Source organism: Neoarius graeffei, chromosome 18 (genome assembly GCF_027579695.1).
Source record: "Neoarius graeffei isolate fNeoGra1 chromosome 18, fNeoGra1.pri, whole genome shotgun sequence".
NCBI lineage: Eukaryota > Metazoa > Chordata > Actinopteri > Siluriformes > Ariidae > Neoarius > Neoarius graeffei.
The window spans coordinates 26,701,735-26,715,850 of NC_083586.1; the positions used below are offsets into that span (position 1 = coordinate 26,701,735).

Below are 14,116 nucleotides of genomic sequence, written 5' to 3' on the forward strand. Positions count from 1 at the left end.
CCACAAATACTGAAAGTACCTTGAATGAGCAAAATGAATGAATTTGTCTCGGGTTCATTTATAATGCGGAATTTTGCCTTAAACCTGCACCTATATAGGCTACGGCCACGCTACAGCTTGCGGTGGATTGTTGATGAGGACAATGAAGCATTTCGGTGGCGACGCATAGCAATGTACAGGTGAGCTAAGGAGTCTCAGCAGTGAGGTATAGAGTGGGGGTTGTAGTCTGTGGTGGCCATATTTGACGGCCGCTGTGAATTCTGGAAAGTGGAGACTTGCGTGTGAGCAGGAGCAGACGCGACACTGCTCTTTTTTTTTTTTTTAATTATTTGCATTTTCCATACTGTCCCAAACTTTTCCTGATTTGGAGTTGTAATTAAAAAAAAAAAAAATGTATACATATATAAAACGAAAACTAATTATTATATATACACATGACTGAGGTCTTGAAAGTACTGAGCGAGGCCCTCTGGACCAAGGTCAGTATTCAAGGCCAAGGTCACAGTATTTCACCATACGGACCGACCTTAAGCTGGTAAATAATACATTTATTTTTTTTCTTTACTGAATTCTAACAGAAAACGAGAGCGCCCGAAAGGGAAAACCGAGACGAGCCAACATTTTGAATCCTCATTCACGGCTGTAATGCAAATGGCTTCCTCCTCGGTATACAAGTGCACTTCCATGGCAGGAAAAAAAAAAAACCTACATTTTGCCGCCTATGTCGTCCCCATTTATACAAAATTGAGTCATTCAGGATTCAGCCATGTTTTTGCTCGACCAAAGTTATACAGTATTATGACCTTTTATATTGCATAAATAAAGCCATTTGGTGAAACTTCGAAGAAGAGATTGTACTGGTTTAAAGTTTTTACCGAACGTACTATTATGTATAGGATAACATGGTCCAAAATGGGCCTCATTAACTAATGAGATCAAACTGTGAGCAAGTTAGAGGTTTTTAGCTTTCTCCTGAAATGTTTTCTTTTAGTTTGTCTTCCTCAGGGCAGTAAAACTCGCTTTCGCTGTGAACACTGTCGTTATCACTATCCATGATATAAAATTAATGCTATTCTCCTGAGAAATAATATATTTATTTTTTTCTTTAGCAAATTCTAACAGAAAACGAGAGCGCTTGAAAGGGAAAACCGAGCCGCCATTTTGAATGCTCATTCACGGCTGTAATGCAAATTGCTTCCTCCTCGGTATACAATAGGATGCATCAGTTGCCCTCACTTATATAAAATCTGATGCATTTTTGTTTGGGTGTTCCTTTTCACCAATAAAGACATCCTGTAAAATTTTTTGACCATATTCAAAAGTCTAATGGTGGCACCATGAGGTTCATTTTTTGCCAAAAAACGCTTATTTTATGTTTTCGCGTAAGGTTTGAATCACAATGTTGGACTCCTTTTATTGATTCCTTGTGAGCCAGAGATCATGTTAAGAACCTTTGCAAGGGATTGAGAAACATTAATGTGATTCATAATACATTTGTATTGTTTAAAAGTAGTTGAACAATGATTCAATGAACAGCTAAAACTCAAACTGTGCTTGATAATATATTTAGAATATGTACTAAAAATGTGTATCTAAGGCTACGTTCACACTGCAGGCTGAAGTGACTCAAATCCGATCTTTTCGCCCATATGTGACCTGTATCCGATCTTTTATTGACAATATGAACGACACAGATCCAATTTTTTCAAATCCGACCCAGGCCGTTTGGATATGTGGTCCTAATTCCGATTCCTATCCGCTCTTTTCATATGCGACTTCAGTCTGAACCACCAGGTCGCATTCATCCGACTTACACGTCATCAACAAGCCACAAACGTCACTATTCTGCGCTGAAGTAGGCGGCGGGTCTCTCAAAAAAAGTTACAACATCATGGCGCATAATCACGGGTGCAGATAGAGGGGGGGGACTCGTCCCACCCAGATTTAAATTCACCTCGCTCGGTCCCCCCCATTTATAGGGAGGAAAAAACGTCTATGCTGTCTTTCTTTGCATAAGGCAAACCTCACGGAAAAATCAAAAGACTAATTACCATTCGGTTTATTGAGGTGCACAGCAGTGTATACATAGTTGCAACAATTCACATAAAACAAAACAAAGACTGATATTCGGTTGGTTGAGCTGCGCAGACTGCACAGGTTGCGAGCTCGAGTTTGGTTGCTATGGTAACCCACAACAAGTTTGACAGGCATATCGGGGTTGGGGTTGGTTTGCTGGCAGCTTTGTCCCTCCCAGTTTTTTGTCCCCCCCAGTTCAAAAAACGTATCTGCGCCCCTGTGCATGACATCAATGCGAGGGACGCTTCGGGCTGTGAAGGTTCTGAATCTTCTCAATGGAAGGACGCAGAGGTTAGGGAGCTGATTTCCATTTGGGGGGATGCAGCTATTCAAGCTAGATTGGATGGGTCATACCGCAACCAGGCGGTTTTACTTCCGTAAACACTGGCCATGTTCACTGCGTGTGACGTCGTCGTATCCTGCAATGCGCATGCGGAACACTTTTAGGTCGCTTTTCGTTCATACTGAGGATCACATACAAGTCGCATATATTTGTTAATGTGAACGACCTCACAAAAAAATCGGATTTCACAAAAAAAATCGGAATTGAGCATTAAGCCTTGCAGTGTGAACATAGCGTAAGATATTTGGTATACTCTATAAGATGCCATAATGTTTCATGAAAAGTGATCGAAATTTTGTCATAAGTGTCATAAAATAGCAGCTTTTTCCATAACTTTGAGCTCCTGGTGCCACCATTAAACTTTTGAATTTTGTCAAAATATTTCACCCAGTGTGTTTTCTTACCAAAAGGAACATAAAAACAAGGAACTTTTCATTTTTAGGGGGCAACTGATGCACCCTAGTATACAAGTGCACTTCTATGGCAGGAAAAAACTACATTTTGCCGCCTATGTCGTCCCCTATTTATACAAATAGGAGTCATTCAGGATTCAGCCATGTTTTTGCTCGGCGTTAGCAAATTACAGGTTTTTAGCTTTCTCCTGAAATGTTTTCTTTTATTTCTTCTTCCTCAGGGCAGTAAAACTCGCTTTCGCTGTGAACACTGTCGTTATCACTATCCATGATGTAAAATTAATGCTATTCTCCTGAGAAATGCTGCCAAACATTTATAAGATTTTTGATAATCTTATAAATAAATCTTATTAAAAAAAAAAAGATAAATGCTGACAAAAAATGCTACTATGTTTTTTGTTTTGAATGAGCGAGTCGCCAGAGGTCTGTAACCGGGGTCCGTACCGTAGGATGCGGACCCGCTCGCCAGCCAATCAGAGCGCAGGATTTGGAACTTGAAAAAAAATAATAGTAGTTAATAGTAACTGTGGTAACTCGGTTGTTTTATTTTGTCCAATTTTATCTTTGTGTTTCCTGCATTTTTTTTTTTAAACCATCTCTAACTCAGTGAATGACTCCTTATGTTTGGCTAAAACCTACTCATCTTAATGAACATTCATTTGTACGCTCTTGGCAGATCTTTGTGCGCACTGTTGGTCCTTTCGTATAGACCCCTTGCACTGACGTCACATTTACGTTAACAACCGTCGCTACCCTAGACCTGGGGTACAAGTGAACTTTATTTACATACTGTTCACATACTGAAGCTAAGCGAAGGTGTCCGAAGAAAACTACAGCTAAAAAAGCTCTACTATCAGATTACTTGGATCATCTTAGTCAGAAAGGCACGAAGGATAGATATGGGTCTGTCTCAGAAACTGGGTACTGTGGGGGTCCCCCACTAAATATACTCACAGTTAATAAACTATATGGTTTTGAATGGTGATGTTGGTTTTAATTTGAAATAAAATGATGAAAGAAATAATACAGATAAAACTAAATCTTTGATGTGAATATTCAGAATTTGGCAAAAATTCTGCAAATTTGTGGAAAAATGGCGGCTTGATCTGGGACATGATAAACGGTCGACTACATCGCATTCCCTTAAAAAGGTTGGAGTCCACTGAAAAGTCTACAGTTATCACTAATTGTATTTTAAGTTGTAACTTTATCCACCTAAGGATCGGTGCGCTCACAGAATAATCATAACCGTAATAAACATCATGCAAAATAATTGATCACCGTTGTAACTCCATTTCCCGCAGACCCGAAACCAATACGATCGTGTGTTTTGATCTAAACGGAAAGCCTCAGGGTCAAGGTCACGACCTCACCAAAACCAGTAACTTAAAATCACTACGCCATATAAACATTTAGTTATAAATCTGCGATTTTGTTTTTTAAAACGAAAGCTGAAAGTTAGGTGTAGAATATGTTTCTTACAGAATATGTAACGATGGTAGCTGGTCTTGTATGAATTTCTGAGCTATAAAATGAGTTGTGGTCTATTTTTTACCGTAGCGTGTTATTTGTGTGCGGGGAAGGACACACATTAACAATTTGCATGTGTAGAATGGAATTTTCCACTCCAACAGTTAGAAGCTGATCGTGCTTCCATTTGCGGTTTCTGTTACGCGGGTGATCTGTTCAGACGTTATCACTGAAAAGGGGAGTTTTGACAGTTTTATTTTGTTTTAGTTTTGCAGTATAAGGCAATAGAATGTTTGTTTCTTTTTCATCTTACTTTCATATTTTGTAGCGTTTGCGTATTTTTGGCCAATATTTTGCAACCATGGCCAATTTAGATCGAACTTTTGATAGAATCTACAGCCAGTCATTTTGCCCCGCCCCCGCCTCGCGCTCCGTCCGGCGCGGTAGTGATGTCCCGTTGCTCGCGCGCCGCAGCAGAGACCTGTGCGACCTTCAGCCGGTACAGTCGCTGTTCTTTTACCAGCGCCGTTATTCTCATCTTTCCGGTGCGTTCTTGATTTTTCCGTTGTGTCCTATTCCGCCGTATCAAATACCCAAAATGTATCATATTATTCATATTTAAGTGAATAATCAATTCAGTCATCATAACTTGGCATTTTTAACCCAAGCGATCAAAAAGAGGAAATTTATTCAATATTTTCACTCAGCTGTGAAGGAGGGGCTTTAATTCTTCATGATGGAGTTATTTTATATGGAAATCAATTTTACAAAAGCGTTTGAATTGCAGTAAAAAAAAAAAATCCACAGTGGAGGCCAGATAAAGCAAGATGCTATCCTTATTCTTATTAAACATGACAAAAGAAACATTGAGTGTTAGGTAAATGCAAAAAAAAAAAAATTTATAAAATTAGAATTAATTTTTTGACCATAATGTCCCAAATGAGAGAGCAGTTTCTGAGACGGACCCGTATATGTTCTTCACAGAAAATGAGCCAAGGCCAATGTTTGAAAAAAATAATTAATCGTATCACTGTTCCTTTGATACAAAATGAAAACGGGTCCCACAGACCCGAACGCCATACAAGGGTTTAAAAAAAAAAAAAACCTTGGAATGAAAAAATATTGCCCAAAAAATGTAAAATAGTTTCAATTATTAATATGTAATGCTTAATGACGACACAATATATTAACATACTTTAAAAACTTTTTATTTTTCTTCTGGGGTAAAAAAACGAACACCATGTGACGTCGACTGGACTTAGCAACTACTAACGCTTATATCAGGGACGTGTGTTACAAAGACGCTCTTCTGACGAGTGATTTGGGGAAAACCACGTACAGAGACAACGTTCGTTTCTTCAGCGCGTCTCTCGACGCCCTCTTTGGCCCTAAAGGGCAACATTATCGGGAAACCCACCCCAGTCCCCCCCGAACCCACTGAAGTAGAAACTCTTCATAACTGCATGAATACACTGACTGACTGCAGCTTCTACAGATTGAGATACAACTTTAACATGACTTAGGTTTTAAACATACAGTACTTACTCTGCCTTATCAGCTCTTTAAAACAATCAAGAAGCTTTTCCAGAGACGTGTCGTCATGGAGCAAAAGTTTGGAATCGGCCAGAGCTTCACAGACAGATGGCAGTAGGTTTAAGCAGTCGCTGTCCATGGCTTGGTGAGGCAGCTAACTTGGGTAAGACAGCTACGAGATAAACAATACACACACAAAATGAATATTTTTCCATTACAATTATTCTTCTAATAAAAAAAAGGAAACATTTTAAAATGACGTTATTTTCCTCAAAAACATGTAAACATTCACTGCTCGCTCTCTCCCTCACACACACACACACACACACCCTTCTCCAAAGTATCGGTTTCTGCTATACGCCAAAGACATCTGGGATTGAAATCAAAAAACCAATGAAACAACAGACCAGAATTTCAGCTTCCAATCCCTGATATTTACATCCAGATGGGCATCGAAGCTTAAAACATGGCACCCTGATTTTTTTTTTTTAAGCCTTTATTCATCACATGTACATTCAAGCACAGTGAAATTCTCTCTCTGCATTTAACCTGCATGAAGCTGGACTCTCTGGTGACGGTGGCAGAGAAGACGACTATGGACACTGCACACCGTCATCAGCAACCAGAGGAGCCTGTTCAGTGACAGAATGCTCCTTCCCAAGTGCAGGACGAACAGACTCAAAAACTCCTTTGTCCCTCACGACATCAGACTGTACAACTCCCTCTGGGGGGACAGGAGGACAGAGGACGGGAAGGAGCAGTAGCCTAGCCTGACAAAAAAAGCAATACTGGACAACATGCAATATAATGTGCAATACCTCTTCCGTTGGCCTTTCCCCATATCTTATTCTATTTGTATATGCAAATACCTAATTTAACTTACAACCCCGATTCCAAAAAAGTTGGGACAAAGTACAAATTGTAAATAAAAACGGAATGCAATGATGTGGAAGTTTCAAAATTCCATATTTTATTCAGAATAGAACATAGATGACATATCAAATGTTTAAACTGAGAAAATGTATCATTTAAAGAGAAAAATTAGGTGATTTTAAATTTCATAACAACAACACATCTCAAAAAAGTTGGGACAAGGCCATGTTTACCACTGTGAGACATCCCCTTTTCTCTTTACAACAGTCTGTAAACGTCTGGGGACTGAGGAGACAAGTTGCTCAAGTTTAGGGATCGGAATGTTAACCCATTCTTGTCTAATGTAGGATTCTAGTTGCTCAACTGCCTTAGGTCTTTTTTGTCGTATCTTCCGTTTTATGATGCGCCAAATGTTTTCTATGGGTGAAAGATCTGGACTGCAGGCTGGCCAGTTCAGTACCCGGACCCTTCTTCTACGCAGCCATGATGCTGTAATTGATGCAGTATGTGGTTTGGCATTGTCATGTTAGAAAATGCAAGGTCTTCCCTGAAAGAGACGTCGTCTGGATGGGAACACATGCTGCTCTAGAACCTGGATATACCTTTCAGCATTGATGGTGTCTTTCCAGATGTGTAAGCTGCCCATGCCACACGCACTAATGCAACCCCCCATACCATCAGAGATGCAGGCTTCTGAACTGAGCGCTGATGATAACTTGGGTCGTCCTTCTCCTCTTTAGTCCGAATGACACGGCGTCCCTGATTTCCATAAAGAACTTCAAATTTTGATTCGTCCGACCACAGAACAGTTTTCCACTTTGCCACAGTCCATTTTAAATGAGCCTTGGCCCAGAGAAGACGTCTGCGCTTCTGGATCATGTTTAGATACGGCTTCTTCTTTGAACTATAGAGTTTTAGCTGGCAACGGCGGATGGCACGGTGAATTGTGTTCACAGATAATGTTCTCTGGAAATATTCCTGAGCCCATTTTGTGATTTCCAATACAGAAGCATGCCTGTATGTGATGCAGTGCCATCTAAGGGCCCGAAGATCACGGGCACCCAGTATGGTTTTCCGGCCTTGACCCTTACACACAGAGATTCTTCCAGATTCTCTGAATCTTTTGATGATGATATGCACTGTAGATGATGATATGTTCAAACTCTTTGCAATTTTACACTGTCGAACTCCTTTCTGATATTGCTCCACTATTTGTCGGCGCAGAATTAGGGGGATTGGTGATCCTCTTCCCATCTTTACTTCTGAGAGCCGCTGCCACTCCAAGATGCTCTTTTTATACCCAGTCATGTTAATGACCTATTGCCAATTGACCTAATGAGTTGCAGTTTGGTCCTCCAGCTGTTCCTTTTTTGTACCTTTAACTTTTCCAGCCTCTTATTGCCCCTGTCCCAACTTTTTTGAGATGTGTTGCTGTCATGAAATTTCAAAATGTCTCACTTTTGACATTTGATATGTTGTCTATGTTCTATTGTGAATACAATATCAGTTTCTGAGATTTGTAAATTATTGCATTCCGTTTTTATTTACAATTTGTACTTTGTCCCAACTTTTTTGGAATCGGGGTTGTATTATACTTAATAAAGCTACATTCTTTATACCATATTTCTTTTTAAAAAGTGCTATTTTACTCCCATTTATCTTGATATGTGGCTTGTTACGTGTGAAAGTGAACGCATCCTATTTTATTCGATATAAACATTATAAATACCAACTCGGCCTGTATTTCCTCTCAGAACTTTCTGAGGACCAGCTGCTAATGCTGTTAGCATCCAGAGGCGAGCATTATCATTAACTTTATAAGAACTCGTGTCAACCCGACATAAACACCATAAGCTCATATTAAAGAGCGGTTATTTTTCCTCAGGACAGTGTTGCGGTGATATGGAGCGCGTTAATATTTCAAAATGCTCACATGACCTACCGGTCTTATATGTCTGTAGCTCCCCGGCTTTCATTTCCTTTCCCTCAGAGCTGTGACTGGTGCTTTTCTTCTTCTCCTCCTCCTCTTTCTTCTTCTTAACAGTGCACTACTGCCACCACCTGGCTGGCGTTTTCCGCTGCATCTCACTGACCTCTACGTAAAATATCTGGAGAGCTCATTGGCCAGTCAGGTGAAGAGTTGGTCGCCATATTACCACGCACACCGGATCTGCCTGGTCCCCGCCATCTTACCACTCCCATCGTGTGTGTTTGGTTGATGTGTTCAACCGTGGTACCGATCCAATTTGCCCCAAGAAAAGTATCTCCTGACTTTTTTTTCCTCCTTTCATTACCTCCTGTTATTTTTTCTCAACTCAACCCCCATTCCTTACATATCTTTATAGCGCTGTTTTTTTTTTTCCAGTCCAGTCTCTGATCCTTGTTTTTTTTTGAACGGCTCTTTTACGACTATAATTATTTTTATGGAGATTATTTCAGTTTTTCTCTTATACAGGCCAACTTTGCACAGTGGTGTAGTGGTTAGCGCTGTCGCCTCACAGCAAGAAGGTTCTGGGTTTGAGCCCGGCAGCCGGCAAGGGCCTTTCTGTGTAGAGTTTGCATGTTCTGCTCCGGCTTCCCCCAAAGACATGCCAGTTAGGTTAATTGGTGGCTCTAAATTGGCCGTACAGTGGTGCTTGAAAGTTTGTGAACCCTTTAGAATTTTCTATATTTCTGCATAAATATGACATCAGATTTTCACACAAGTCCTAAAAGTAGATAAAGAGAACCCAGTTAAACAAATAAGACAAAAATATTATACTTGGTCATTTATTTATTGAGGAAAATGATCCAATATTACATATCTGTGAGTGGCAAAAGTATGTGAACCTTTGCTTTCAGTATCTGGTGTGACCCCCTTGCGCAGCAATAGTTGCAACTAAATGTTTCTGGTAACTGTTGATCAGTCCTGCACACCGGCTTGGAGGAATTTTAGCCCATTCCTCCATACAAAACAGCTTCAACTCTGGGATGTTGGTGGGTTTCCTCACATAAACTGCTTGCTTCAGGTCCTTCCACAACATTTTGATTGGATTAAGGTCAGGACTTTGACTTGCCCATTCCAAAACATTAACTTTATTCTTCTTTAATCATTCTTTGGGAGAATGACTTGTGTGCTTAGGGTCGTTGTCTTGCTGCATGACCCACCTTCTCCTGAAATTCAGTTCATGGACAGATGTCCTGACATTTTCCTTTAGGATTCACTGGTATAATTCAGAATTCATTGTTCCAGCAATGATGACAAGTCATCCTGGCCCAGAGGCAGTAAAACAGGCCCAAACCATGATACTACCACCACCATGTTTCACAGATGGGATAAGGTTCTTATGCTGGAATGCAGTGTTTTCCTTTCTCCAAACATAACGCTTCTCATTTAAACCAAAAAGTTCTATTTTGGTCTCATCTGTCCACAAAACATTTTTCCAATAGCCTTCTGGCTTGTCCACGTGATCTTTAGCAAACTGCAGACGAGCAGCAATGTTCTTTTTGGAGAGCAGTGGCTTTCTCCTTGCAACCCTGCCATGCACACCATTGTTGTTCAGTGTTCTCCTGATGGTGGACTCATGAACATTAACATTAGCTGATGTGAGAGAGGCCTTCAGTTGCTTAGAAGTTACCCTGGGGTCCTTTGTGACCTTGACAACTATTACACGCCTTGCTCTTGGAGTGATCTTTGTTGGTCGACCACTTCTCGGGGGGGTAACAATAGTCTTGAATTTCCTCCATTTGTACACAATCTGTCTGACTGTGGATTGGTGAAGTCCAAACTCTTTAGAGATAGTTTTGTAACCTTTTCCAGCCTGATGAGCATCAACGATGCTTTTTCTGAGGTTCTCCAATAACCTGGCGACTTGTCCAGGGTGTACCCCGCCTCTCGCCCATAGTCAGCTGGGATAGGCTCCAGCTTGCCTGCCACCCTGTAGAACAGGATAAGCGGCTACAGATAATGGATGGATATATGGCGGCACAGTGGTGCAGTGATTAGCACTGTTGCGTCACAGCAAGAAGATTCTGGGTTCGAGCCATACTCCTTTCTGTGTGGAGTTTGCATGTTCTCCCCATGTCTGCATGGGTTTCCACTGGGTGCTCCGGTTTCCCCCAAAGACATGCAGGTTAGGCTAATTGGTGGCTCTAAATTGACTGTAGGTGTGATTGAGTGTGAATGGTTTTGTATCTGTGTTAGCCCTGCGATAACCTGACAATTGTCCAGGGTGTACCTCGCCCATAGTCAGCTGGGATAGGCTCCAGCTTGCCCGTGACCCTGTAGAACAGGATAAGCGGCTATAGATAATGGATGGATGGATTATACATACAGGGTCAGTCAAAATTATGTTAACACAAAGGGATTATTTTTCTCCTGAAAGTGTGGTGCGCCATGACCACTGCTGGCATAATTGGGCCCTACTTTTTTGACATCCCAACAGTGATGTCAGATGTCTACTTACAGATGGTGCAGTAGTACGCCACTGATGAACTTCCACTACAGATCCAATTGGCGGGGTATTTCCAACAGGATGGCGCACTGCTGCATTTTGGCCATACTGTTTGTGCTCATCTCGATTACACATTTCCAGGTCAATGGATAGGTTGTGGGGGATCATTGCTGTGGCCTCCACACTCCCCTGATTTGACGCCCTGCGATTTCTGGTTATGGGGTATGGTGAAGGAGCTCATGTATAGCAGGAAAGTTCGTGATATCAGTGACCTCAAGGACAGAATAAGGACTGTGGTATCATTTATTTCCCGCAAAATGTGTGTCCGGGTTTTAAATGGTACTGTTGCTCGCTGGTTTTTGTCTTGAACACGATGGTGAACAGGTTGAGACCGTCCTGTAGATCATCATGCGCATATCACTTTGCTGACCCACGACTGCACACCAACATCCAGCTCAAATATCTTCATTAAGTTTGCGGATGACATGACTGTGGTGGGTCTCATCAACAACGGCCGCTTGGCCATGTGGTGCAAGGACAACAATCTCCGTCTGAACGTGAAGAAGACGAAGGAGATTGTTGTGGACTTCAGGAGAGAGCACACCCAGCATGCTCCACTATCTATCGACGGTGCTGCAGTGGAGAGGGTGAGCAGCACCAAGTTTCTGGGTGTGCACATCTCTGAAGACCCGTCCTGGAACAACAACACCGCATCACTGGCCAAAAAAGCCCTACAGCGTCTGTACTTCCCCTGCAAACTGAGGAGAGCAAGAGTCCCGGCCCTCATCATGCACACATTCTACAGAGGCACCATTGAGAACATCCTGACCAGCTGCATCACCGTGTGGTACGGCGCCTGCACCGTGTCCTGCTGCAAGACTCTGCAGCGCATCGTGAGAGCAGCTGAGAGGATCATTGGTATCTCTCTCCCTTCTCTTATGGATATCTATAACTCCCGCCTCACCCGCAAAGCCATCAGGATTGCAGGTGACCCCACCCACCCATCTCACAGCCTCTTCAGCCTGCTGCCGTCGGGGAGGAGACTGCGGAGTCTCCGGGCCAAAACCAGCAGGCTCAAGGACAGTTTCTTTCACCAGGAGGTCAGGAGGCTCAACTCCCTCCCTGTTCTGCCCCTCCTCCCCCCTCTGCCCCCTGCCACAGATTCTGCTCGCACACACCCCTTCAGCATCTGACATGTCATCCTCATAGTTTCCCCCAACACACACACACATCTCATCGTACATTAACACACTGAACTCAGGGACCGCACATCTCACTTTACCTCGCTCATTTGCACTATTCCGCACTACCTCATCTTAACAGCTGCTAGTTTGTTTATACTGCTTATTTCATGTTTACCTGCTATACCTCAAGTGCCCTTGACTGTTTGGTTATTTGTACCAATTTATGTGTGTGTGTGTGTGTGTGTGTGTGTGTGTGTGTGTGTGTGTGTGTGTGTCTGTGTGTGTGTGTGTGTTTAGTCTAGTTACTATCTAGAGTGTTTATACTGTTTATATTGTCTGAGTGTTTAGTCCGTCTTGTTGTTATCTAGTGTTTATACTGTTTATTTATACTGTTTATATTGTTTGAGTGTTTAGTCTAGTTCATATCTAGAGTGTTTTATACTGTTTATATTGTCTGAGTGTTTAGTCTGTCCTGTTCTTATCTAGTGTTTTTATACTGTTTATTTATTCTGTTTATATTGTTTGAATGTTTAGTCTATGTCTAGTTCCTATCTAGAGTGTTTATATTGTTTGTTTTTTCAATTATTCTATTTTTATTCTATTTTTATTTATTGCATTGCCTGTTTGCACCGTGGGTCAGAGAGGACTGATATTTCATCTGTGCTGTATGTCGAGCATGTATAGCATATTTGACAATAAAGTTGACTTGACTTCACTTGATATGATGTATGTTTTGTGAATAAATGGTTTCTACCATTTAAGTGTTAGCATAATTTTGACTAACCCTGTGATATATATATATATACACACACACACACACTCACAGGTGTCTGTCCACAACCTTTGACCTGATGATTTGTACAGTTCACTGCTGCACATGTAAGCATTTTTCTTCTAATTTTTCTCACCACCTACATAAATAACTTGTCCAATTTTGTGTAGCTTCCAGTCATCTAAATGACAGTTCTGCTCCACGATGGGAGTGGTAAGATGGTGGCCAGCTGGCTTCACTATGACGAGCCTATGAGCTCTCCAAATTTTATATAGAGCTCAGTGGAAGCTACACAAAACTGGACATGTTATTTATACGTGTGTGTGTGTGTCAGTGAGTGAACAGTTGATTTTTGTGGGGTGTTTGTGTTTTAATCATAAAGTACAGTATTCAATACATTTTATCATGGATACATTCAGGAAGATTACTGCATATTTTGTTTTTTAAAGATTTTTTGGGGCTTTTTTCACCTTTATTATTGGATAGGACAGTGTAGAGACAGGGAGGGATCAGGACATGACCTCAGGCCGGAATCGAACCCAGGTCCCCAGATTTATGGTATGGCGCCTTATCCACCTGAGCCATGACAGTGAAGGGGAAGCGCTATAAAGATATGTAAGGAATGGGGGTAAAGTTGAGAAAATAAGATGAGGTAATGAAAGGAGAAAAAAGCCTTTTCTTGGGGCAAATTTGATCGGATACGATGGTTTAACACGTAAACCAAATACATGCGATGGGTGTGGTAAAATGGCAGCTTGGACGCTTCCAGTGTTTCCCACAGACCAGGTAGCGATTTGTGGTGCTCCACTGTGCCGATGAGGGAATCGTGCGCGGTGGTGTCGTGGCGGTCGGTGAAGTCGGTCACTGGGATGTATGCAAAGTGTTTACAGTGGGCGGTGTTCAAACACACAGTATTTTTCTTCATAGTCACCTCCTGGGACTATTTTAAAGCTACAAGAAGCATTTGAGATTATTCAGTTCAATCTAAATTCTTTTAAGTTCTTTAAGAGAAGACCGCT

The 14,116-nt window shown here is 41.6% G+C and overlaps 1 protein-coding gene across 1 annotated transcript in view; it reads right to left on the reverse strand.

Moving 5' to 3' along the window:
- Positions 1–8,933, reverse strand: part of brat1 (BRCA1-associated ATM activator 1) — an 83,405-nt gene extending 74,472 nt beyond the window's left edge. The window contains exons 1-2 of the mRNA XM_060898615.1: positions 8,651–8,933; positions 5,848–6,007 (exon numbers count right to left, since the gene is read on the reverse strand). Coding sequence (XP_060754598.1) covers positions 5,848–5,974 — 127 coding nt within the window. The 5' untranslated portion in view covers positions 5,975–6,007; positions 8,651–8,933. The remainder of the gene's footprint in view (positions 1–5,847; positions 6,008–8,650) is intronic.
- Between the last annotated feature and the right edge of the window lie 5,183 nt (positions 8,934–14,116).